Consider the following 23238-nt stretch of genomic DNA (forward strand, 5'->3'; position numbering starts at 1 on the left):
CTCAGAGGTGGGCAAGAAATGGCTCTTCAAGAGTCTGAGGCTACTCCAATTTGAGATAATTAGCCTCTGGACCTGCATCATCCCAACCTCTCCACGTCACTGTAGTTTTAACCAATCAGTCTTTGAAGACACTGCTTCTTTCCAGAAATTCTTGATGACACCTGAAGCTCTGTGTAGATCAGGCTAGCCTCAAACTCACAGAGATGCACCTGTCTCTGCCTCCCAAATGCTGGGATTAGAGGGATTAAAGGCCATCATGAAAAACACAATCTGACTGTATCATTCCCTGACTAAACCCATTCAATGGTGTTCCACTGACTTGAGTTCAGGTCCCACATCCTTAACCTGGTCTCCAAGGCCCTGTGAGGGTGGCCCCACCTCTCCAGCCCCACTGCTCACTGTTCACTCCACACTTCACTCCATGAACTCCAAGTCCAGTCCTGCCCTGCTTCCACCTGCAGACAGCCTGGGGTTTGCTGAGCCCTGACCTGAAGTCTTCTGCCTCCGGGTCCCCCCTAGTTAGTTCCACTTCACACTCAGACCTCAGCTTCTTCAGAAACCTACCTTTTAGACTCCAATCTCCTCTTCAGCACCTCACCAAATAGTGTAGCTTCCATGGAGCGCTGGCGTGGTCACACCTCTGCATTTGTAGGTGATTATTTGGGTGGTGTCTGCCCCTGTAGGACATAAGATCCCAAGGGTCAGGGCCCCGGGTGCAGGCACCCAGCTCTGCCCTCCCCTAGCTACCAATGGATACTCCATAGACACTGTTTGTATAAAAGTGTGCAGGCCAGGGTCTGGGGCAGGAGGGTCTAGATGTTCCAGGGTTTCAGATGGGATGGACAGGACAAAGGTCACCATTCTCCCTCCCTGATTCTCACAGATAGGGTGGTTTTCCAAAAGCACTGAGAGTACATCTCCCTTCCCTGTGTTTTGAGGGGACAGTTTATGTTATGGAACGTTCTCTACAGCTTCAGATGATCATCAAGGAACATTTTCCTCTATTCTGTTTGTGCTGATAGATCAAGAATGCCCCAGGAAAGCAGACATGGTGGTGTGCACCTGTATCCTCTTTTACTTGATTTTTGTTTGTGTTTTGGAGAGAGGTTTCACACTGTAGCCCAGGATGGACTTGAACCCACTATGTAGCCCAGGTTGGCGTGGAGCTCCATACAATCCTTCTGCCTCAGCTTCCTGAGAGCTGGCATGGCAGGATCAGCCACCATATCACCTTCACTTTGTATTTTGTCAGATTCACCAAGTTACCTACCTTGTCCAAGAACTTACATTGTGGAGCAGACAGGGTTAAACTAATGATCCTCCTGCCTCATGCAGGAAATAGCACTTTATCATACAATATGAGAGGAGATGTATATTATCTATCTGTGTGTACCAATATTGGCACATGGATGCATGTTGGTTTGGAAGTACCCATAGTCGAATGTCTTCCTGCATTGTTTCAACCTTAGCTTTTTTACTTATAACAGGGTCTCACTATGTACCCTGGCTGGACTTGAATTCACAGAGATCTACCTGGCTCTGCCTTCCAAATAGTGGGGTTAAAGCCTGCCCACCATGCCCAGTTCAACCTGGATGTTTTTAAACTTTCTTTTATTACAAGACTTTTTTATTTGGGTTGGGGATTTAGCTCAGTGGTAGAGAGCTTGCCTAGCAAGCGCAAGGCCCTGGGTTTGGTCCTCAGCCCCGGGGGGGTGGGGGGTACAGGGGTAACAAAGATGTTTTTATTTATTTATTTGTTTGTTTGTTTATATTTATCTGCCTGCATTTTGTCTTCATGCCAGAAGAGGGCATCAGACCTCATTATAGATGGCTGTGAGCCATCATGTGATGTTGGGAATTGAACTTAGGACCTCTTGAAAGAGCAGCCAGTGCTCTAAACCTCTGAGCTGTTTCTCCAGTCTAGCCTGAGAGTGTTTAAATATTTCATTTTTATGTTTAATTGCATGCGTGTGTCTGAGTGTGGGTTTGTGCATGTAGTACAATGTCAAGGAGGATGTTGGGTCCCCTGGAACTGAGTGACAGGCAACTGTGAACTGTCCCTTGTAAATGCCAGAAGCAAACTCAGGTCCTCTCTCTGCAAGAGCAGCGTGCACAATCAGCCATGGAGCCTTCACTGGGAACTGAGTATTCAAATGACCAAGACGTGGGGTCATCTCACTCAAACGACCACAGTGACTAACACACACAGTGACACCCAAGCTCTCAGTGCAATCTGGGATCTTGCAGGCAGCAGCTAGCTGACACTCCTGCAGCTGGGACCTGGGCAAGAAGGCGGGGTTCTCCAGAGCCACCCAAGGCAACACTGCTATATGTGAGGCCAGGAAAAGCCTTTTCTAATGTCAGGGTGGCAGGCTCTCCTGTGAGCCAAGTCCAGGAATGTAGGGAACCTTCAAGAGGAAAAGTCCAAACCCACTGGTGTCCAAGGGGACCATCGAGATGGCTCACGGGGTGAAGGGGCTTGTCCCCAAGCTTCATGATCTGAGCTTGATCCAGGGAAGCCACATGAAGGGAAGAACCAACTCCCCGAAGTTATCCTCTGAGCCTCACACAGGCATCATGACACACCCATCCCCTCACAGAAATAGTAAATCAATGTAACGAAAATCAAGAGGAAACAAGATTTCATGTTAAAGAACACAGAAACACAAGTGTATACATTGTGTCCAGTTTTCCTCCAGACTTCCAGTGGGTGAATTTGCCTGTGTCCAAAACCAACACTGTGAGGAGAAACCCTCAGAAGGATTTAAGGTCAGGTCATACAAAGAAATTTTAAACTATTTATGTATGTATAGCATTACTGTATGTATATAGTGTGGGAATGAGGGCACACCCCAGTTAAGGTGCATGTGTGGGTCAGAAGACAACCCGTAGTTGCCAGGATACAACCAAGTCTGCAAGCTGTACTGGGTACACAAGATTGATGTCTAAGACCTATTTGCTATCAAGCTCTCGTGCTTCCTTGACGACTAAGGGGACATACAGAGGACCAGAGAGTGGCCTGAATGGTTAACTGCCTGAAGGAGTGCATCTGTCTCTCAGGAACTGGAAGGCAGGTTGTGCTCCAGGAGCCATGGACTCCAACCTGATAAAACCTATGATGCATGCCTCTCAAGGCAGCTAGGCCAGACAGGCCAACTCCATGGTTCCCTGCACTCCACATCACATGCCATGTTTTCTCAGCCTTTTCTGGGTCTATATATTAGTCAGGGTTCTTTATGGTAACAGAACTTATAGAATGAATATGTATATATGAAATAAAGACAGACACATATACAAAGGGGATGAATTAGAATGACTTACAAGCTGTGGTCCAACTGGTTATTAATAGAAAGTCCTGGAATCCAGTAATTGCTCAGTTCATGAGGTTGGATGTCTCAGCTGGTCTTCTGTATATGCTGGAATCCTGAAGACGTAGCTCTAATACCAGTGAAGGAACGGACTTGCTGCCAAGGCAAGAGAAAGCAGGTCAAGAGCAAGAGCTTCCTTCTTCCATGTCCTTACACAGGCTTCCAGCAGAAGGCATGGCCCATCATAGAGATCAAATTTCTGTATTGAAAGTATGTCTTCATGCTGCAAAGATCTGGATCAGAAGTTGAATTTCCCACTTTAAATTAGGTAAAAATCCCTCACAGATGAGCCCTCCATTTGGGGGTTTAGTTAATTCCAGATGGAGTCAAGTTGACCTCCAAGAACAGCCATCACAAGTCCATCCCTCACCAACCTGACACACAATCAGATCTCCTTATGTCGTGATTAATTCCCAAATGAAATCAATAACCAAGTCATAATAATGTCTAAACATGATATAATTATTCCATATACAATCACAAATGCACTATATATTTAACCTGGTAATAATTACATCTAACATGGTGTAACTATCCCTCACACAACCAAAAGTGCACTACAAATGTAGAATATGTAACAATGTCCCTTGACAAACATTCTTTTAGTATTGCAAACTTAAATATGATAACCATTGCTAATTCTCTTAATTGATGTTACATCACATGATAAAGAAACTGAGGAAAGAAAACACGAATATCTGTACAAAAACATTAACAAAAATGATAGAAATATTCATGTCAATTATAATCATCATTTCCGCAACCAGTGACATGGCCTGGCTGGTATTGATAACTCCCTTCCTCTACTACCCATTCTGTGTTTCCTTCTGCTTGGCAAGCACCTCAGCGGGTCTTGGCTCTTTTCCTGGAGAAGTGACCATATCTGCATTCCTGAGGGCCTGTGCCCTTTGTCATCCTGCCTGGATTAGACTGTTGTAATTTCCCATTGACTTCAGTCATAGGGCACAGTAGCTCCAAGAGATGCCCTAAAGGATCTTCTGCACTCCAGACACAGTCCATTTATCTGTCTATCTACTTATCTTTTCTTTCTTTCTTTCTTTCTTTCTTTCTTTCTTTCTTTCTTTCTTTCTTTCTTTCTTTCTTTCTTTCTTTCTTTCTTCCTTTCTTCCTTTCTTCCTTTCTTCCTTTCTTCCTTTCTTCCTTTCTTCCTTTCTCTCTCTCTCTCTCTCTCTCTCTCTCTCTCTCTTTCTTTCTTTTGGATTTTTTTGTTTGTTTGTTTGTTTGGTTGGTTTCTTTGTGTAGTGTTTTGAAAGAAAGTGGCCCCCAAAGAGAATGGCACTATTAGGAGGTATGGTCTTGGTGGAGTAGGTAAGGCCTTGTTTGAAAAAGTGTGTCATTGTGGGGGTGGGCTTTGAGGTCTCCTAGGCTCAAGTTGTACTTAGTGTAGACACAGTTCACTTACTGTTGCCTATGGTTCAAGATGAAGAACTCTCAGCTCTTTCTCCAGCACCATGTCTGCCTGCATGCTGCCTGCCATGATGGTAATGAACTAAACCTCTGAACTGTAGCCAGTCTCAATAAATGTTTTCCTTTATAAGAGTTGCCATGGTCATGGTGTCTCTTCACAGCAATAGAAACCCCAACTAAGACTCTTTGTTTTTTTGTTTGTTGAGACAGGGTTTCTCTGTGTAGCCCCTGCTGTCCTGGAACTCACTCTGTAGACCAGACTGGCCTCAAACTCAAAGATCACCTGCCTCTGCCTCTTGAGTGCATCACAACTACCTGGCAACATAGTCTTTCTTTTCTCCATCATGGAGAAGAAGTCCAATTTTCCCTTGGTAATCTGAGTCAGTCACCTCTCCTAACACTGTTATTCCTTTCTTAGTCTGTTGGCTGAGGGACATCAGAGGTCCAAAGTGTCCAGGGGGAAGTCTAAGCTTCCAGTTTAGTACAATGTTTGTTGTGTCTCCTTGCAGGAGCTCTCTGCACTATGGGATAAAAACTTCTAGGTCAGCAGAACTTAAGGACAGAGAGCAAAAACATTCCTAGTGGTCACTAGAGGTGACAGTAAGTAGAACTGTCCCCTTTTCTACCCTGTGATTCCTGACCCATGGGTCCTGGCTATGGGAGAAACTGTATCAATGTTTTGGACATTGATTCAAAGCATACACCACATTCTGGAAACCCCGACTTAGCCCTCCAGACTACTGTCAGCTAATTGGTGCTGTAACTATGTCTTCAAAAGGACATTCCGTCTTTCTATCAAGCCAGCTGCTTCAGGATGGTGGGAACATGGTAAAACTAGAAGTTTCCATGACCACGAGTCTACTGTCCCACTTCTCTGTCTGTGAAGTGAGTTCCTTGTCAGAAGCAACATGGCAGTGAATAAGGCATGCTCTAGGTCCGTGGATGGTGGGTTTGGCAGAAGCATTATGAGCAGGAAAGGCAAATCCACAGCCAGAATAAGTATCTACTCCAGTAAGGACACAGTGTTGTCCTTTCCACGGAGGAAGTGGTCCATGGGGTTGTAGAATCTCCCTCTGCAGCTCAGGAAAGCAGCTGAGGACAGCTGTGTGTGTCAGGGTCTCCTACATGGAGGCCCACAGAGGCTACTGTACAAAGGTGTGAAAGTGAAGCCTGGATTTTAATGGAGACCCCAAATGTTGGGGATGCCACAGTCAAGAGACACCTCTGAAGGACAGGTGTGAAAAGTAGAACCAGCCCAAGAGAGAAGTGTGCGGCAGTCAACAGAGCTGAAAGAACTTGGAGATCTAAAGAGCACTTTGACATCAGAGATGGAGATGCAGATTTGGAGTTTGCCCAGCTTGTTTTCGGTCTTGCTTTGGTCCATTATTTCCTCACTGTGCTCCCCTTCCTTCCTTTTGGAATGGTAATGTATATCCTGTGCCACTGCGTGTTGGAAGTATGTGATCTGCTTTTTTATTCTTATTTTACAAGGGAGTACATTTAAGAGATTGTCATGAGTCACAGAAGAGACTTTGAACTTTGGACTTTTAGATAGTGTTGTGTGGCTACATTCCTGCTGAGCTACTCTTGGCCTGGCTCCAGAGAGTAGCATATGGTGGTATTCTATTTGTACTGAAATGTGATTTTAATTGTATGTTAATAAATAACGTTGCCTGGGGGTCAGAGCTATTAGTGCCATAGCAAGAGCGTGGCAGCGGTGGCACACGCCTTTAATCCCAGCACTTGGTAGACAGAGCTAGGTAGGTCTATGTGTGTTCAAGGATACCGCCAGCATTGGAGACACACGACTTTAATCTCAATCCCAACCATAGAAGACCTGGAAGTCTCTACAGACAGGCAGTGACGAGGCAGTCATGTGTTTGGGTTTACATCCAATGAGTAGGCAGAACAGAAAAACTATATAAAGACAAACACACAGGAAGTAGGTCTCTTTCAGAGAGGTCTCTTGGCTTAAGAGGCTAGCTGCATCAGGAGGGTAAGGCTCTTAGCTCTGATCTCTTGGCTTTCTTCTTTACATTGGTTCTGTGTTTCTTATTTAGCAAGATGGTTGGTTACATCTACAGGAGCACCTAGCCCTAATCCATCCTTTCTTTAACTGACACCTTTTGTTTCTCTTATCACCCTATGTGAATCTTGTCAGAGAGTCTCCCAAGGGTTAAAGGACTATGCAAAACTTGGTCCAGGAAACCTGGAAAACCTAGTACCTGAGAAATGGAGGAATTTGCACTTGGCATTTTATCTTTGGGAGTTCCTTTCAGGTTGCTTTGGAGATACAGAAATTAACTGGCTAAACTATAAAGAGAGAGAAAATAAAAATGCCCTGGGTGAAGAAAAGTGCTTCAGTTCTTTGAGGCTGGACCCCTTTGCAGTCATGAAAGGCTAGATTCATTCTTAAGATGCCTCTGAGCCTTCTTTCCATGGATCCCCATGAACCCACACACCCATGCTGCGTCAATTCATGACAATTGGTGCCAAAGTGGCAGTGACAAATGAGCCCCAACTTATGGCTTGAAGAAGGAAATGGATTCCCTGAAGAAGGACAGAGGAGCCGGTCACCTTAGGAACTGTAGGGAGTGCTCTCGGGGTAAGAGGACTCCAGGATCGGCAGGGGCATGGGACATTTAAACTACCCATCTCAGGAGCAACAAAATGTACAGTTGCTAAAATCTTGTCAAAAGAAAAAGTGGTAACTGCATAATTTTTAAAGATAGAAATAAAATGGCTCCTGAGACAGGAAATATATCAAGGAAGAAGACACTTCTCAATAGAGAAAAGGGGAAGAAAAAAAAAGAAAAGAAAATCTTCCCAGTAGAGAAGAGGGAAGGAAAGGAAATAAAAGGAAATTTCCCGATAGAAAAGGTAGAAAATTTTAATCAAGAAAAAAAGATTTTCCCAGTAAAAAGGGGAAAAATATTGAAACTAGGCCTAGGCCTAAAGAATAAAAGGCCCCATAAAAGAAAAATAAAGCAAAGAAAAAAGCCTCTTCCCAATAAAAATAGAGGAAGAAAAGGCTCTTTCCTATTAAGAAATTTCAGGATAGCTAAAACTGAGCTTTTTCTGCCTGCCAGCACAGAGCTGCGACATTTGAATTACAAAGAATCAACAGGTGGGCCTCACTGCTGCAGCCTGAAGAAGAGCAAACCCAGAGCTCAGGATTTTGATGTCTGTTTGCTTAACTTTGGTTTAAATGGTCCCCACCCCCAGCCTCAGAGTGGGAATAACTCAATATTAAAGATTCCCTTCATGGGAAATGTTTTCTGTTTTACCCTAATGGTGAGAATAACTCATTATTAGTAGTCCCTCCATGGGAGAAAGAGGGAGTTTAACCAGGACCAACTTCTGGTGGAGAACGGTTGCGGTCAGAACATGGAATGCTAAGTCGATGCTCTTTGAATTTCCAGAGATATTAATCATTCATTGTATAGAGGATGTTCTTTTCTTTTGATTGTCTAATAAATGTTTGGGTGAATGTTTGATTTCATGGCAGATAAACTAAAGGAACAAGATTCATAATTTTCAACTAGATATTAGGTATGCTCTTGTCTGTTAATCATTGCGAGCATGTGGCTCTGCTCTTTAGGTTGCTTTCTAGAAATTCTTGGTTAAATTCTATAGAAATGTAACACCTGAAATGGATTGTGTCATTAGCTTATTAAATAATGTTGTTGTTAGGATAAAAACCCATAGGAAATAATCTCTTACTGATAGAGAGGTTACAAAATTATTATTTCCATTCAATAAAATACAGGTAAATTGTTTGATCCACATTGTTAATAATTGGCAAGTTGCATTAATGTGTTACTTGGGATCTATACAAAAGGATCCTCTTTCTAAGATTTTCTAAAAATACTCCAGAGTATTGCCTCTTAAAATCCTATAGAGATTGTATTTAATGCTTTTAAAGATCACATGTATAAAAAGGACCATGGAAATAAAAGGTGGTAATAGAATTGCTCAATTATTATTGCTTCCATTTAAACGCAAAGTGGCACCTATATATGGTGGCTTTCAAAATACAGGGGGAAAGGTGTTTTGGCAAACAGTTACCAATGATGAATGGCCTAAATTAAAAATAAAATCAAATAAGATTGAGATTGAAGGATTGTTGGATTCTGATACTGATGTATCTATAATTTCACAAGAATCCTGGGATCCTAACTGGCCTTTACAAGAAGTCTCCACTCAATTTGTAGGCATTAGAACCTTCTCTAGAGTAAAACAGAGTGTAGAGTGGATTAAATGTATAGGGCCAGAAGGTGAGGAAGGGATATCAAAGCCTTACATGGCTGATGCAGCCATGAATTTATGGAAGAGATTTGTTACAACATGGTGAACCCAAGTTAACATTCCTACAATTTCAGACACAGTGCATAAATTGATATTTAAATTGGGATATATTCCTAGAAAGAGCATTGAGAAGAATATAAGGACAGGGCACAGGCTATGCCGGTTATGCAAGATTCGACAAGATTTGGCTATCCAAATTTAGAGTAGGGCCACTGCCGGTAGCCCAACTTTGTGTCAATATTTTGTAAATCAACCACTGGAAATGACTCATAAACAATTTCTTTAGTCTATTATTTATCATTATGTGGATTATATTTTATTGGCTGCTTCTGATACAGATACCTTAGAACGTTTATATATTCTTAGAGCAAGGCCAGCAATCTGGATACCAGTGAAGTTGAGGCCATGACAAGGCTCTCCTGTGATGATCCTGGTAGAGAATCTCGTTGAAAGAATATTAAAAATAGCATGTCGCATGGCTGGACTGGTGGTTGCAGTTATTGTGGGAATCGTTGCATTGGCAGCGACGGCTGGAGTAGAGATTCATAAAGAAATCCGAACCGCTGAATTCATCAGACACTGGCAAAGGCATTCAGAGGAACTTTGGACTGAGCAAAACAAGATTGATAATGAGACAGTAAATGAGTTGGCTGAATTAAGGCAAGCTGTCGTATTGTTAGGGAATCAGTTAGAAATTTTGAAGGAACAGATAAAATTAAAATGTGATTGGAATGTTTCTTGTTATTGTATCACACCCTTAAGATTTAATGAGACCAAGTATGATTGGGAAAAGGTTAGGATGCATTTGTTGGGTCATCCTAATGCTTCTCAAATGGTTTTTGACTTACAGAAAGAAATTAAAGAAACTTTTGCAAAAAAGTTACCTGCCAGGACAGAAACGGACATCATGGAAAATCTAGCAGATACCATAGCCTCATTCAATCCTATGAGTCACTTTAACAGATTTCTTATCCTAGCAGGTGTTGCTCTTGTTCTAGCTATAGTAACTTTATTGGCTTTAAAATGTGTTTTGGTATACGTGCATAAGATTGTAAGACAGATAGATAGAAAGAAGGCTATATTTGCTGTAAGGCTGCATAACCTTCAAGATAATTGAATACACACACACACACACACACACACACACACACACACACACACACACACACACACATATATATATATAGAGAGAGAGACAGAGACAGAGAGAGAGAGAGAGAGAGAGAGAGAGAGAGAGAGAGAGAGAGAGAGAGAGAGAAGGGGGTGGGGGAATCTGTGGCTACATTCCTGCTGAGCTACTCTTGGCCTGGCTCCAATCTTGTCTGGGGATCAAAGGCCTATGCAAATCTTGGTCCAGGAAACCCAGAAAACCATGGTACCTGGGAAATGGAGGAATTTGCACTTGGCATTTTATCTTTGGGAGTTCCTTTTGGGTTGTTTTGAAGACACAGAAATGAACTGGCTAAACTGTAAATAGAAAATTAAAATGCCCTGGGTGAAGGGAAAGTGCTTCAGTACTTCCAGGCTGAACGCCCATCACCACCACCCACCCCACTCCACCCCCCACAGCCACGAAAGGCTAGATTCATTCTTAAGATGCCTCTGAGCCTTCTTTCCACAAATCTGAGTGAACCCACACACCAGTGCCGCGACAATGTTGAGACTGTTATAGATTAGGGGGACTTTTAAGTTGGACTCAATGTATTTTCCATTATGATATTGCTACAAGCTCTTTTGAACATTTTCATTTCAGCACATTCTATTTCAATCATCAGTACCTGTCCTATTCCAAAGCTGGATTAATTTTCTGGTGGAACAATGTTGACTAAACAGCCCTGTGCCCTCAGCCCCCAGGCCTCACACTCTACATATGTAGAGAGGGAGAGGAAGACATTGGAGCATTTTTTAAATGTATTTTTAAATTTTATTTTTTATTAGATGTATTATTTTTTTGCATATGAATATGCAGGTCCAGTAGGAACTGGATCCGCTGGAACTGAAGTAACATATGGTTGCCAGCCACCATGTGGGTGATGAGAACTGAACCTGGATCCTCTGCAACAGCAAAAGGTGCTCTGAACCTCTAAGCCACCTCACAGGCCCTTATTGGCACTTTTACATAAGGAAACCACACAGCTTGGCTCACAGCAAGATGGCTGATAAGATGGCTGACCACAGAGAGAAATTCGGTGCAAAGGAAGAGACAATGTTGGTGGAAATCTCCAGAGTGAGGAGTGCTGAACACTGATGGGGTGAGGCCTGAGGGAGAAGAAGGGCTGAGCAGGGGACAGAAGAAAGGGGAGATCCTAACACAGTGGGGTCCTCCTGTTTGAGGATACAGTCTACAGATCACAATGGACACATTTGCAGAACCCTGCAGGGCACCTTACATCTGCACTGAATGCTGTGGTGGTTTGAATGAGAATGGCCACCCAGGCTCAGAGGTTTGGATAGTTCAGTTCCAGTTGATGGAACTGTTTGGGAAGGATCAGGAGGTGTGGCCTTTTGGAGGAGGTTTGTCACTGGGGCTGGGCATGGAGGTTGTAAAAGACTCTCACTATTCCCAGTCTCTTTGATGCTTGTGGATCAAGATGTGAGCTCTCAAATGTTCTGGCCACCACACTTTTCCTCAGTTGTCATGGACTCAAACCCTCTGAAAACTGAAGCCCAAATTAAATACTTCCTTTTATAAATTGTCTTGATCATGGTGTCTTATCACAGGCACAGAAAAGTAACTAAGGACACATTTGGTAGCCCATATCTTTAATCCCAGCACTTAGGATGCAAAGGCAATTGAACTCTCTATGGTCTACGTACCAAGTTCCAAAGTAGTCAGGACTGTGGAGACAGACCACATCTCAAAAAAATACCAGTGTAGGCAGAATTTTCTGTCCCACCAGCAAGCTCCCAAATAATCACGCAGACTTACTATTAATTATAAATGCTCAGCCAATAACTTATGCTTGTTTCTAACTATCTCTATAACTAAATCAAACCATATTTATTTTCTATGTCTACTACATGGCTCAGTACCTTTCCTCAGTACAGCATGTTCATCTTGCTTCTCTCTGCATCTCCTTTAACTCTGCCCTTCTTCTTCCCAACATTCTCTCTGCCTAGATAATCCTGCCTAGCTATTGGCCTTTTATTACACCAATCCAAGTGGCATTGCTTCACAGTGTACAAAGAGATTATTCCACAACATTTCCCCCTTTTGTCTAAATAAAAAGGTTTTTAACTCTACATAATAAAACTATATACAATAAGAACAATTATCAGGTAAGAATTACATTTACAATGTCCAGTCCATTTGTATTTGGCATATTTGGGGAAAATACTCCATTATTTATTCTATCTTGATGATTCCAAGGTTCAGTACCTAATTTACTTTTATCATAACTAAGGAAAATTGCAACTATAACTGTCTAGTCTTCAACTCCCTCAAAGACACCAGAAGGATGTAATATTACCTGAGTAAACAGGAAGTACAGTGCAAGCCATTTCCAACCCTATAGAAATATCAGATATCTGGCTGCCTGGAGAGTCACCTCAAAGTTCTTCTACAATGTTGGGACAAATATCTTTGGCCTACAGGCTTAAAATATCTGTCAGACTTTTCAGTAAAGCAGGAATTTTGAAGGACTGTCCTCCCTTGGTTTGGCAAAGTTCAGCAGTCACTTTCCTGTGTGTCATGCAGAATGCCTGACAGATAACTTCTCTGAAGCAGGAATTTGAAGGACTGTCTCACCTTATCTTGACAAAGTTCAACTGTCTTTTTTGTGTCCTGCTTGTATAGTTTGTATAGCATTGTCAGCAATCAATACAAGAGCAGTCCCTTGCCCACATGGCTACTTTGCCACATTGAAAGAAAACACTATACAGAGTTTCTTCAATGCCCATCATCCTTTTTGAAGTCAACTGGTGATGCCAGGAGCAAAAATGTCTCAGTGTCATGAAAAGCCCCATATTATTAAAACTTTTTTTCCAAGAGACGGTTTCTTCATGTAGTTTTGGTACCTGTCCTGGATTTTGCTCTGTAGACCATGCTGGCCTCAAACTCACAGATATCCACCTGCCTCTGCCTCCTGAGTGCTGGGATTAAAGGCATGTGCCACTACCCCTGGCTTTTTTTTCTTTTTTTGGTTTTTGAGACAGGGTTTCTCTATGTAGCTTTGTGCCTTTCCTGGAACTCACTCTGTAGCCCAGGTTGGCCTCGAACTCACAGAGATCCTCCTGCCTCTGCCTGCCGAGTGCTAGGATTAAAGGTGTGTGCCACCACCACCAAGCCTTTATTAAAAATTTTTAAATGACATATTCTGTAGACCTCTGAAATGTTTGAAGATATCTATCTATCTAAAATATACCTCTGTATAACTTTGAAAACATATCCAATGTGACTATAAGTTTGATAGTTACAGATGACTCTTAACCTGTATTTATTATCCTAAATACCTTTCAAAGACTAAAACTGTACATGACCTTTTTAAATGAGATGTATAGGTACAATACCTTAAACAATAATAGAAATATATATATATAATAACAAAAATCACCTTAAATCTATATCAATATATAAAAACACATACCAATGTAAAATATTTGAGACTAGTGGTTCTTTAAGAGCAGACTAAAAATGCACCCTTTTATCTCATCACTTTTATACTATATCCCCCCTTTTTCCTTCAGAAAGAGATTCTTGAGTCTAATTCCTTGTTTAGCTTTTTTTCCTGACCATGACCAACGACAATTTGTAATCAACCTCCCTATATGATGACAAACAACTATAACCCATCAAATGACCAAAAGCCACCCATCCCACCTCTTGGGAATATGGGCATCATGTTCTCCAGACTGATTCCTATTACCTGGGGGTGACAGCATCTTTAGGAGACCCTGGGAAATTGGGATAATGGTCAAGTCCTGGGAGAGTTAACTGCATTATTTGTTGTCTGGTCTCTGTGCAATTGGGAAGGCAAGGCTTATCTGAAGTCCTGGCTGGAGTAGTCTGTGAGGCTGGACCATCTCAGCCAGCAGCTTGAAGCTGTTCTGCAGGCAGAACTCTGAGGAAACTGCAACCTGGGCCACCTGTTTTCATTGGTGTCTGGTCCCCTTGCTCTGAAAACGCATTAACTATTAAAGATAACACACATAACTGCATTAACTCAAGTATGTAACATGCAGTGTGCACGTGTCTGTTAAAGATGACTTTTTTTTTATATCTGAGCAGGTAAAAGTCTGTTTGGACTGTAAAACCAAACTGTAATATAAATCTCTGTCCATGCCATATGAGAGAATGGCATGTAATAATAAGTCATGAGGACTCTGTAGCCAACAAGATTTATCATGTCTCATCTCATCTCAGAGCTCTTCCCATGTCAAGGGATCAGCTTACACATCACCTGTCCTGTAGTCTTTTTTGGCTTCCTCCCCCATGTCTGCAGCCAAGATACTCAGGAGGTCTTCTGTAAATGAAGGCAGAGATTTCTGTCTCATTCGCCAGATCCTGAATACCCGGCATCTGCTTCCCAAATTACTACACAGAGGCTTATATTAATTATAAATGCCTGGTCATTAGCTGGGGCTTATTAAAATGTCACCCGTTTCTATTAACCCATGTACTGCCCCAAGGCTTGCAGCCTTCACTTCCATCCCATTTTGTATGCCCGACTTATTCTCCATCTGGCTCGCAGCTCTTCCAAGTGTGCCCTTCTTTATTACCTCCTTATTTTGTTTTTTCCACCTAACTTTATCCTGCCTGGCTATTGGCCCAAACAGCTTTATTATTAACCAATGAGAGCAACACACATTAACAGCATACAGAAAGGTCATCCCACAGAAGTCTTCCATGGTCAAATCTGATCTCTATTTTTTTTTCTGGTAGGAATCCACAGTCTTTTGTTTCCTGGGGAAACAAAAGCATAAACTCTCTCCCAACGTAACATAATGTCCAGCTTCCATTTTGAAGTTAAGTCATTTTTAAAATATATAGGTTAGTTTAATTTAGCAGTTTCCATAATCCAATGTTTCTTAGCAGCTATTCCTTTTTGTACATTAGCATTTAAAAAATTTAAAGTTAACAGGAAACCATGTAGCATGCAGACTCCCTGTGTATGTTCCATCTTTACATGGCTTATTTTTTTTTTAATTTTAGACTTTCTTAAAAGACTTTGCTATTTTTTAAACTATTTTTTCCTGTGAATGTCTTTACCCATTTTGTTTTCTTAAGTCTATGCACATTGCTATATATTAAACACTGTGACCTGTTTAGAGATTTTTTTCCATCTGAACATGCTTTACTGAGTATCTGTAACCTTTTCTGTCTGCATGGACAAAACCTTAAACCAACCACTCAGCTCAGCTCATGGTACATTGGCGGCTCAAGCACACAAGCAGCTGCCAGGAGACACATCTCTGTGCCGTGCCGGCATGAGAGACATGAGACTAGGAAGCTGCGTGTGACTCCATTATTGTGTATCTAGAAACTTTTTTAAGCTTTCTCTCTATATACACACACACACACACACACACACACACACACACACAGGGCCCCACATTGCGCACCATTTGTAAGTAGAATTTTATGTCCCACCAGACAGTTCCCAAATAACCACACAGAGACTTATTATTAATTATGAATTCATGGCCTATAGCTTAGGCTTGTTTATAACTATAACTTAAATCTATAACTTAAGCCCATAACTAAAATTAACCCATATTTCTTTTCTATGTTCTACCAAGGGGCTCTGTACTTTTCCTCGGTATAATATGTTCATCTTGCTTCTCTCCCCATCTCCTGGAGACTCCACCCTTCTTCTTAACATTCTCTTTGTCCTGATAATCCTGCCCAGCTATTGGCTGATAGCATTTTACTGAACCAATGCAAGTGACATTTCTTCACATTGTGCAAAAAGATTATTCCACAACACACCAGGAGAGACACACAGGCAGACTCTGCTGCCTTCTATTCCTCTCCTCACCCTCCTCTTCCTTCCTCTCTTCAGACTCTGGATCTAAAGTCACTACTGGAATACAATGGCAAGAACAAGCAGGTTGAAATACAGTGGAGAGATGCTTCTCTTTAAAGCAGAGGTGCTGGCCTGCAAGCACCACACAGACTTCCACAGAGACCAGGCTCCTGTGTTCACCTGCAGGGGGCGGCTCAGAAATCTCACCTGTAAATAGACACTTTGCCTTTTTACTCAGGATCCTGTCTTCACAGTGCGGTGCTTACACTCAGACTCCTAGTGTTTCTCCCTGATGATCGATCATCTGTGGCTCCAGGTGGTTGTAATAATAAAGCAGAATAATGATAATAGTGTAGTAGTAGAAGTTACACAATCCATGGCACTCTCCCTCTGACATTTTCTCACACTTTATAAGCTCATGAGATAAGGGAGATGAATGTTACAGGCCTGTGGGACCCTGAATCTGATAAAAGTTGGCTTCTGAGTTTCTCAGGCCTGTGCAGTGTAGACAGTGGGCAGAGGATAATTCTCATGGCAGTGGTAAACACGGGGGATTCAAGGTTTCATCCCCATTCAGTAGTGTGGAGCTAAATTAAATTTATAAATATCTTCTTTCTGTGGATTTTGAGTTGATGTTTCAAATCCCAGCCACACATAACTGAAGTAGAAAGTGAAAGCAGAGGTGAGTAGAGACTCCAGCACGGAAAGTCACAGATAACACAGGGTCAAAAGTGCTTGACCAGAGCTGTGAAAACTCCAGTCACCTCCCGATGCAGGTGTCCACGGCAGCCCCACACCCTCACCAGGACTCCGACAGCACCTGTGTCCTGAACATTCATTTTAAGTGCTGTGTGTATTTTATCTGGAAACTTCGTGCTCTTAGGTTACATCCTGACTAACCTGAGGAGACAGTTGTCCTTAGGCGGCTCAGAGACACCATGACAAACAGCGCTCCTTCCCGCAGCACAGGGTTCAGCAAAGTCTCAGTCCCTAGGCGGTGAGGTCTGGGGTGGAAGCCCAGGGCTGGGGATCCCCAGGTGCCCAATTTCACTTCTCCAGCTCCTGACCTGTGTCCGGTCCTTCTGCCCAGACAATGATGGATGACAAGTGTCCTGTTCTCACCCCCATTGGGTGCCGAGATCCCGGAGAACCAATCAGCGTCGCCGCGATCACGGGTTATAAGGTCCACGGAGTCCGCGGAACTCAGACGCCCCAGATCCGAGATGGGGGCGATGGCTCCGCGCGCGATGCTCCTGCTGCTGGCGGCCGCCCTGGCCCCGACCCGGACCCGCGCGGGTGAGTGAGGGGTCGGGAGGGAAACGACTCTGCGGGGAGGGCGGGGGCGGCCCCGGGGAAGCCGCGTCCCCGAGTCGCCCAGCCAGACCCTCCCGCCCTGCTCCACCGCGTCCCGAGCCCCGCGCCCTGCTCCCCTCCCGGCCCGCGCACCCGCCCGGGGTCCCGGGAGGAGGGTCGGGGTCTCACCGCGCGCCGCCCCCAGGCTCGCACTCCATGCGGTTTTGCCACACCATCGAGTCCCGGCCCGGCCTCGGGGAGCCCCGGTACATGGAAGTCGGCTACGTGGACGACACGCAGTTCGTGCGCTTCGCCAGCGACGCAGAGACTCCGAGGGTGGAGCCGCTGGCTCGGTGGGTGGAGCAGGAACCGGAGTATTTGCTGAGGGAGACGCGGAGAGCCAAGGGCTGGGAGCAGGCTTTCAGAGGAAACCTGAGGACCCTGCTGGACTACTACAACCAGAGCAAGGGCCGTGAGTGATCCTTCCATGTCCCTAAGTACCGGCAGGAGTCGCCTGGAGTCTCAAGGTTCAGGAGGAGAGCCATGGACCTGGACCCCGTTTCACTTTCAGTTTAGGGGAGTCCGCAGGTGGGCGGGGCCGCGGGGCGGGGCCGGTGGGCGGGGCTGACCGCGAGGTCCCCGCAGGCTCTCACACCTACCAGCGTAGGTGTGGCTGTCACATTGGGTCCGATGGGCAATTCCTCCGTGGGTACAGCCAGGACGCCTACGACGGCCGCGATTTCATCGCCCTGAACGACGACCTGACGACGTGGACGGCGGCGAACACCGCGGCGCAGATCACCCGGCGCAAGTGGGAGCAGGCTGGTGAGGCAGAGAGACACAGGGCCTACCTGAAAGATGAGTGCTTGGAGTGGCTGCGCAGATACCTGGAGAACGGGAAGGACACGCTGCAGCGCACAGGTGCAGGGCCGCGGGCAGCTCCTCCCTCTGCCCTCGTGCTGGGCTCGGTCCTGGGGAAGAAGAAACCCCTCAGCTGGGGTCATGCCCCTGTCTCAGGGCAGACAGTGTCCCTGGGTCTCCTGATCCAGCATGGCAGGGACCTCACTGATCCCCAGGCTCAGCCTTCTCTCTGGACAGCTGCAAATCTGTCTCAGAGGAGGGAGAGGAGATCCCGACCTAACCACAGTGGCTCCTGCAGTCTGCAGCCGCTGTCAGCCATGGCCTCTCCAGGCCGGGGTCTCTGCCCACACCAGGGTTGTGGAAACTGAGTCCTATCATCTGTGTGTGTCAGCCTTATACGCCGGGACCGGAAGTCTCCTTTCCTGATGGGAGACATGGACGCCCCTACCCTAGGCTGGTTCACCCACTTTCTAGAACCTTCCAAAAATACATTCTCCCGTATCCCTGTGGGTGAGGTTATCATCCCTCACACACCCCAATTCTATCCATTCCTGGAACTGTCGTGTGAGCATTTATAGTGTGCCCTGAAAAACTCCTAAATCGTGGAGTTGCCTTTCTTTCTTTCTTTTCTTTTTTTTAGATATTATTTTGCGTTGAGACAGTTTTTCTTCTTCACTGGGGTGATATTGTTTCTTCCTCTGCTTGTATTATTTTTTGTTTCAGTCTCTACAGGTGCCAGGGGAGACCGCTAATCTGCATAATCAGACAAGTTAGGTCAGTGTTCCCTTTAATCAAGAACAATTCCTATGCGTTTAGATTGTTTTCTGCCATATGAACATCCAGAGCCCTCCTGCTCTCTCTTGGCCCCAACAAGTCACAGTGTTGCCCCAGTGGATTAGGAATTGAACTTCCTCAGAGACAGGGTCTTCTGCAGCTCCAGGACAGGAGTGACAAGGACAATCCACACACCCCTGTGAGCACCGCTGTGTCCCAGGGAGTGCTGCCCTGGGCTCCACAGCACACTTCCAGGGGTCCTGGTGACAATACCTTGTGTCTTGTCCCCCAGAGGCAGGGCTTGGGGAGTCATTTTCCCTGGCTGAGTGTCAGAGGTTCACCACATTTCTGCTGCACACTTTGGTGATGGCTGTTCACTGGACAGACAGTTATGCTGGTCAGCAAGATGGGCACAGTGATTGTGCCTCAGTGGTGGCAGCAGGAGTTGGTGGCACCCTTCATGTAGGCCTTGTACCTGATTTCTTATTTTGATATGAATTTAAATACATACAGAAATTAATTATTTTCCTTTCGTTCTATTCTTTTACCACCTAACTAATGCTGTAGAACATCACATGAGGAAGACCATGCTGACCTGCTGGCTCATGTGGATTCCCTCTTAGCTACTGACTCCCCCCAGAAAATGTGCAGTTCTGTGATGAGGGGATCAGCTCTACCTGAGGTCACTAGTGTGATGACAGAATTGTCCAAACAGACACAGTTTAGTGTCAGCATTGGTTTAACTTTGTCTTTGCAGATTTCAGTTTATCTTGTTAATTGTGGGATTTCTTAAATCTTCCACACAGATCCCCCAAAGACACATGTGACCCATCACCCAACACTGAAAGGAGACATCACCCTGAGGTGCTGGGCCCTGGGCTTCTACCCTGCTGAGATCTTCATGACCTGGGAGAGGGATGGGGAGGAACAGACTCAGGACATGGAGCTGGTGGAGACCAGGCCTGCAGGGGATGGAACCTTCCAGAAGTGGGCAGCTGTGGTGGTGCCTTCTGGGGAGGAGCAGAGATACACATGCCATGTGCACCATGAAGGGCTGTCTGAGCCCCTCACCCTGAAATGGGGTAAGGAGGGTGTGGGTGCAGAGCTGGGGTCAGGGGAAGCTGGAGCCTTCTGCAGAATCTGAGCAGGGTCAGGGCTGACAGCTGGGTTCATGACCCTCACTCACCTCTTTTCCTGTCCTTCCCTTCCCAGAGCCTCCTCAGTCCACTGTCCCCATCATGGCAAACATTGCTGTTCTGGTTCTCCTTGGAGCTGTGGCCATCATTGGAGCTGTGGTAGCTGTTGTGAAGATGAGAAGGAGAAACACAGGTAGGAAAGGGCAGGTCTGGTTCTCTCCCAGCCCCTTTTAGAAGTGTGCTCTGCCTCACTAATGGGAAACATCCACACCCCTCATTGCTCCTGTCTCTAACCTGGGTCTGTGGTCAGTTCTGGAAACTTCCTAGGGTCTGGGTCTTCCCTGGTCTCTCACAGATTTTTTCTCACAGGTAGAAGAAGAGAGAACTATGCTCCGTTTCCATGTAAGTGTGGGAAGCACGATTGTCCCTGAAGCCATTGAAGTGACTGGAGATTTTGATGAGTTCTGGCAATCCATGATAGCTCCTTCAGGGAAATCTTAGGGGCCCTGTTTTTATGCTCATGAGTATGTGTGTGTGTGTGTGTGTGTGTGTGTGTGTGTGTGTGTGTGTGTGTGTGTGTGTGTATGTGTGTGTGTGTGTGTGTTACTCTGGGTAGAGACAGTGGCCAGAGCTCTGATGTGTCTCACTCAGGCTGTAAAGGTGAAACTCTGGGGACCTGATTTGGAGAGGGAAAGTGGACATGATTGGGGTTCAGGGACTTCCAGAATCACCTCTGAGTGAGTGGTTGGTTTTGGGATGTTGTCTTCAGAGTGATTGTTCATGACTCTTGTTTGTAGTGTGAAGACAGCTGCCTGTCCTGACAGAGTGACAGAGATGTGCTCAGGTCTCTCCTGTGATGTCCTGAGCCCCTCAGTTCACTCTCAGCAATAGTGTCTGATGTTCCCTGTGACCCTGTGGGCTCAATGTGAAGAACTGGGGAGCCCGGCCCCCCCTGCACGCCAGGACCCTGTCCCTGCACTGCCTGTGTTCCCTTCCACAGCCAACCTTCCTGGTCCAGCAGGCAGGAGGGGACATCTCCATCCTGTCACCTCCATGCTGCCCTGAGCTGCAGCCCCTGACTCCCCACTGAAAATAAGAATCTGAATGTGAACTTGATGTTCACGTCCTTGATCTGACAGGGGGATTGATGAATAAATTAAAGGATTGAAATACTTAGAGCTTGTGGAGGAAATAAATGGCATCATGGAGAACCTTCCAGAATCTGTGTTCTTTGTGCCGTGTGTATCTGGTGGACAAGATGAGGCTGTGGGAGCTGAGTGTGAACAGGACTGTGCCCAGGTGGAGCTCAGTCCATTGTTGGCTGTGACATGGTCACTCCTCAGCTCTGTCACCTCCTGGCTCTGTTCTCTTCATCACTTGAACCACATGCTGAGAGTCTGTGATCACAGGGACACTGGGATGACAGAGCCTTGTCCTGTGCCCAGGATTGTGAGCAGCCAGGGCTGCTGTGACAGGTCAGCCTGGGCTCTGACCTGGCCATCACTCTTCACCCCGTCTTCTCTGTTTATTTCTTGTCTTTTTAGTTTGTATGGAGGACTAGGCCTGTTCTTGTTCCTGTGAATGATGCCTGTCTCATTGTCCCTTGGGCTCCCTGAGTGACAGCATTAAGAGGTGTTTGTCGGGCTGGAGAGATAGCTCAGAGGTTAAGAGCACTGACTGCTCTTCCAGAGGTCCTGAGTTCAATTCCCAGCACCCACATGGTGGCTCACAACCATCCATGATCAGATCTGGTGCCCTCTTCTGGCCTGCAGTCATACATACTGTATACATAATAAATAAATAAATCTTAATAAAAAAAAAAAAGAGGTGTTTGTCCATCCTTGTCCCCCAAGGCCCAGCTAAGCCCCTGACTCAGGAGACTGTGGGCTGAGGAGATGAACTTCAGTCTCCTGAGCATCTGCCTCCTTCCAGGCCCCTCCCTGAGGTTCTCTCCTTCCCCATCTTTCAGAATCTAACCCGGGTTGTAGGATGGGCAGAGAGGAGGGATCCACAGGGTCTCATCTCAGTCTGTCCTGTTGGAGCTGGGTTCTGCCCAAGGTCCCCTCCCCCTCTCTGTCTCTGGGAATCCTAGTGCTGCCCCCAGTGGTGACTCAAGGATTTACAGGCTGAATCTACTCTAGATAAAGTTTATTTAAAAGAAATGATCCCAAGCACTGAAGATTTGGCTGAGGGGTTAAGAGCACTTGCTGCTCCTGCAGAGGACCCGGGTTCAGAACCCAGCACCCACACCATGGCTCACACTGTCCATAACTCCTGTTCCATGGTTTCCAGTGCCCCTGTGGACACCAGACAGGCACATGGTACAAACACATACAGCCAAGGAAAACACTCATAGACATAAAATTAATGAACCTTTTATAAAATAGATTGTGGGAACACCAGAGATGGAAATTACTTCACCCCTTCCCCAGGTTCCAGCCCCTACAGTTTTCTAGGTTTGTGACCTTGAGTCAGGAGCTCCAGGAACCTTAGCTGAGATGTTTGAAGACCAAGAAGGTGACAATCTCTGTCATGATGCTGACATCTTTGTCTTGTGAGGGATGATGACTTCCAGTGCCTGGGACCCAGCAAACATTCATACTCAATAAACTTTTGATGAATGAATAAAAATAAATAGGATCATGGATCAGAAAGGCAGGTGGAGAGGGAGGGAGGGCTTTCCTGAGGGGAAGCTCAGGTGACTCTGACCTCAGTGTGAGGGGACCTGGTGCTGTACCTGACACACCAGCATGTGGCCTGAGGTTGTGTTAGTCAAGGGAGCTTCTGTAGAAGAGGGAGATGAGTGTGTGAATTTTCCTTTAGACTGAAACATCCCTGCTGGAGCCAGGAGAAGCTGTTTTTATTGTATATAATCTTACTATGTTAAAGTTAAAACCTTTTTTAATTAGACAACAGGGGGGAATGCTGTGGAATAATCTGTAATGATTTGTCACTCAATTTGGTTTAATAAAATGCTGACTGGCCAGTAGCCATGCAGGAAATAGAAGCAGGGTGACCAAATGAAGGATGATGGGAAGGTGAAGGGTGGAGTCAGGAGTCACCAGCCAGATGCAGAGGGAGCAGGAGATGAATGTGCCACAGTAA

At 45.3% G+C, this 23238-nt stretch overlaps 1 protein-coding gene across 2 annotated transcripts; it reads left to right on the forward strand.

Annotated features, from left to right (window-relative positions):
- Window positions 1-17290: 17290 nt before the first annotated feature.
- On the forward strand, window positions 17291-21344 carry LOC121826054 (H-2 class I histocompatibility antigen, Q10 alpha chain-like). 2 transcript variants are annotated; one of them, XM_076557325.1, is made up of 7 exons: window positions 17291-17365; window positions 17568-17834; window positions 18008-18283; window positions 19804-20079; window positions 20210-20326; window positions 20503-20535; window positions 20931-21069. In XM_076557325.1, the coding sequence occupies exons 1-7, from the start codon at window positions 17293-17295 to the stop codon at window positions 20933-20935; spliced, it is 1047 nt and encodes a 348-aa protein (XP_076413440.1). In that variant the 5' UTR covers window positions 17291-17292; the 3' UTR covers window positions 20936-21069. The 2 variants fall into 2 exon arrangements, with proteins under 2 accessions (XP_076413440.1, XP_076413441.1); XM_076557326.1 differs by lacking the exons at window positions 20210-20326; window positions 20931-21069 and adding an exon at window positions 21134-21344 and having other exon boundaries at window positions 19804-20090; window positions 20517-20535.
- Window positions 21345-23238: the final 1894 nt, after the last annotated feature.

The sequence above is a fragment of the Peromyscus maniculatus genome, chromosome 21, assembly GCF_049852395.1.
Source record: "Peromyscus maniculatus bairdii isolate BWxNUB_F1_BW_parent chromosome 21, HU_Pman_BW_mat_3.1, whole genome shotgun sequence".
NCBI lineage: Eukaryota > Metazoa > Chordata > Mammalia > Rodentia > Cricetidae > Peromyscus > Peromyscus maniculatus.